This window comes from Cryptomeria japonica, chromosome 3 (assembly GCF_030272615.1).
Source record: "Cryptomeria japonica chromosome 3, Sugi_1.0, whole genome shotgun sequence".
Taxonomy (NCBI): Eukaryota; Viridiplantae; Streptophyta; class Pinopsida; order Cupressales; family Cupressaceae; genus Cryptomeria; species Cryptomeria japonica.
Genome location: NC_081407.1, coordinates 8139669 through 8143904, shown reverse-complemented (window position 1 = coordinate 8143904; position 4236 = coordinate 8139669). Strand labels below are relative to the sequence as shown.

Sequence of the window (4236 nt, the reverse complement as noted above, 5' to 3'; positions counted from 1 at the left end):
TTAGACAATGTCATTCCAAACAGTTAAAAAAAACAAGTGGCAGCTCACGGCATCAATAAAAAAGTGCAAATATAATATAATCCAAAAGCAACCAAGAATCAAACTAGCCATAGGAGAATACAGTAGACCTTGATAAAATTAGTCTAGATCTGTAAAATTAGCTAAGCTGCTACTGAAAGAATTTTGCGCCAACTATATGAGATGTGCCATTTATCAATTTTCCTTAAAGAGCATAAATTACCTGGCTATATAGAATCTCGGCCCCCAGCAGCAATACATCTGAATCCCATCAAGGCATTACATTGATGAACAATTACAATATCAAAAATTGAAGATGAGCTGGAGACTCCTTGATGGGAAGAATTATATAACATATAATAAGCAAGAATATTATCTTCCAACAATCTGTAAGATGTTGAAATTTAGATTAAAAAATCTGTCAACATAAATGGGATCAGTGTTAAGATCAAGCAAGCCTTGATTTTATTTAATTGTGTGCATTGGTCCAGCTATTTACATTGCAAACTACATCAAAGGCTAATAGCTCAGCAGTAACAGCATTTGATTAATTTGTGGTTATAAGAGGATTTGAGTTTTGCTCACGCTGGGAGCCCTAAGCGTATAACTCTGGTTTAACTTGGGTATTGAAGCAATCACAATCTAAACCATGCAGAGGACACCCATTGTGCCTCTGGAATAGAGATGAACTCTTACAACAACACACGGTGATAAAATGGGAATGTGCAAATTATAAGTAGATCTAAACGTTGATGGGGCCACTTACACAATTTAAAAGTTTGTGTTTTACGCGCCACTGCTACTGCATGATATTTGCTTACAACTTCTTTTCAAAGATGCATTGGACAGGAGCTTATCTTGCCACTGTTTTTCTGACTAACCGGGCACTACTAAAATACACAGTAGACTCCAAAACAATACTAAAATTTTCTGAGCATATGGAACAACATATTGGGTAGTTCAATAGCAGTTTTTGTGAGTAATAATTATAAATTTCCTCAAGGCTTAGATTGCACTAATCCATGTTGCTCGCATCATGTAATCTTTGAACAATGTAAGATGTACACAATCATTCAGTCATTTATACGTAATCTTTTGGCCATCTACACAGCTTTTCAGAAAAAAAAGGAAAAAACGAAAAGAAAAGAAAAAAACCCATCAAGCTACCTAGGTATGAAATGAATAAATGGTCCAAAATGTACATTATGTTCTTGGCATAAGTACAAATCTGAAGAGCAAAAAGGCACAGCCTTACAAGATCATCCAGAGACATATTCTGGTTTTCATGCATCTTCAACCACAAACCTTCACCTTCATAGTCTGTTAACAATGGCACCTTTGGGTGTAACATTTGGTTAGACCATAGGCAGTATTGAAGTGATGTAAACTATCCCTACTTCAATAAAAACTCTGACCTAATCAAAATGCCTGAATTCTTCTCCAAATTGAAAGAATTTTTGTGCTACCTGATGTAACAAGATTGGTCAACGGCCATCAACAGAATGCCTTGCGAGAGGAATGAGCTCCGAGAGAGGCGTGGGAAGAGGTGTAACTGACGGAGACGGTAACGGAGAAGCCGTCCTACAGACAGGACAAGAGGGATTCAACCTCAGCCATGCATCCACACACCCTGCATGGAAGCAGTGCTTACAATCCGGCAACAGACGTAAAACTTCCTTGTACTTGTACTCACCCAAGCAAATGGAGCAACACGTGTCCTGCGACCTGGGCAGCTGCTGGCGCCTGTAATACACCACCTTTGGATATGAATCTATGGTGCTCTCATCCAGACCTCCTGTGCCTCCTTCTATACAGTTAATTATTATGTTTACCGAAGACCCAATTCCTGATAAACTGTTATTATTATTTATATTTCCTGCTGAATGTGAATGCTCACCATTATTAGTATTACCAAACGTGCCTCTTACTCCTTGCACTCTCACACAGACATAAGAGGCAAGCATTATTGTAGACACCAATACCAGTATTCCCACTGCTATTGCTATTCCATATCCTAAACCCACTTTGCTCACATTCTCTGTGGCCATCAAACTTGTGTTATTATTCATGCTCATTGTAGACATTACTATTATATTGGCTTAGTGCCTTGAGCTTTTTCCATGGCTTCTAAACAAAAAGTCTAATAACTAAATAGAATGTACGCAGAGCAACTCTTGCATTTGGTTAATGGCAACCGGTGCTTTAGTTGATCTACTTTTTGTACAGATGAATGGAACAGATATTGATTCACCGCTTCGGTGCACAAGTGGACAAGGGCATAGGAAATTGTGGGGAGTAAATTAATTGCACTGCACCAGAAATTACTAGTCGTTGATGGCCTTAATGTGTTCTACACGCGTGGAGGATGACCAACAGTGTTTTCTTAAATATAAATTGATTCACCAACTCTATCTTTCTTTCACCATTCCAATTTCATCCTTGGCGTTTGCCAAAGCGTTTTCTAAATATATTAATGAAAAAGACTTTATATAGCAGTAATGCGTGCATTCATGGAAGTATGAAATGCTGGATGGAGAGACAGTGCCGTAGCGCGTGCGTTAATGCACTGGATGGATTATATCGCCGTATGAAATATTGTATGCGTGAACACCTAGCGGGTCAACACTTGGAAATCATATTAACTTCAATTTTTTATTGGAACAGATATGTTCTTTACTCATTCTGTTTAGAGCGTCAAACACTCTATTATATAGCTTTTCTCCAGCTTTACTTTCTTCAAATCGTTTTTTAATGAGAAATGCTTTTGTTAATCCATTTTACACGGAAGCTCGCAGCTAGGTAGGCAGGCAGGAGGCATTTATTTCCTCGAATTCACATCAAATTGAGTTTGACCATGATTGTCATGTCGATTATTAATGGTGTTACAAGCCAAAATTGATAGGTTTGATATTTGCAGTAATTTGTAAATATGCAAATAATGATAATAAGGGAATGAAATAAATAATAGGGTATAATGGGTAAGAATATTTATGGTTCATTAACGGAAAAAGTCACTTGGTATATATGAGAGAGGAGCAAGGTAATAACGAACAACAAACTTTTTTTTAGTGTTAGGGTATATTGGATTTTTGTTTTTTGTCACTACGAAGGGATATCAAGGAAAGGAAAGCTTTGTGGGAAGCAATTATGGGTGTAGACGTATAAAAATGACCACTTTCTTAAGTGAATATTTAATATTCATTTAAACCTCATTCTTCTATTTAATTAAACTATTTACATTCATCTATTTGATTAAATAAATTGAAGTGTAGACGTATAAAAATGACCACTTTCTTAAGTGAATATTTGATATTCATTTTAAACTCATTCTTCTATTTAATTAAATCATTCACATTCATCTATTTGATTAAATAAATTATTCAATTTATTTAATTAAATTCACCTAAGCCTTTCATATCCTTTAATTAAATAAATTACTTTATTTAATTAATTTCTCTTTCTCCCCTTTTAATCAAATTTACATTTAATTAAATTATTTCTTGCAAGTAAATAAATCTAATTTATTTATTTTAATCCCCCACTTGCATTTATGCAAATTGCATCTATTTAGTTGAAATAAAGCAATTATTTTAATTAAAATTATCCTCCATCCACTTGCATTCTCCTCCATCTCCCACTTGTCTCTCTAACCCCCCTTCTAGATTATGTTAATCACTTCTAAATTAGCCTAACCCATCTACTAAATATTGTCACATCCCTAAGCAAAGGGAAGTCACTTCTCAAACCCTCAAAGTCTTTGAAAACCATTAAAGGCTTTATGTCTTCAACAAGTTAACCTTGAAAGTCTTCCAAACCATTAATGGTTAATTCAACCCTCTTGCATGATTAGAGACTTTCTCTCTAACTCAACCCTCATCTAACACAAGGGTCTCATCAAGCATTCATTGCTTTGACCATGGTTATCCCTTTAACCTTTGCACAAGAGTTTACCCTTTGGGTAAAAGCTTTATCCATTAAATAACCCTAACCTAACTTTAACCCTTACCTCCCAAAGTAACCATGAGGTCTTCTCAAGCATTTAATGCTTCTTACAGCCCCTCTCAAACAGTCTTATGTTGACAATTGTCATCATTCCATTGGTGAGAATTGTAAACATAGATTGATAACTTTCAATCCTGACCCTTGATAAGATCATCCAATCCTGACCCTTCATTGCCCCGTTTTTCCTTTTAATAGAGCTCTCATTCCTCCATTTTC

At 35.8% G+C, this 4236-nt stretch overlaps 1 protein-coding gene across 1 annotated transcript; it reads right to left on the bottom strand.

Annotated features, from left to right (window-relative positions):
* Window positions 1–1190: 1190 nt before the first annotated feature.
* Window positions 1191–2445, bottom strand: LOC131065651 (RING-H2 finger protein ATL68). The gene has a single exon (XM_058000231.2). It carries the CDS (start codon window positions 2100–2102, stop codon window positions 1503–1505), a length of 600 nt encoding a protein of 199 aa, XP_057856214.1. The 5' UTR covers window positions 2103–2445; the 3' UTR covers window positions 1191–1502.
* Between the last annotated feature and the right edge of the window lie 1791 nt (window positions 2446–4236).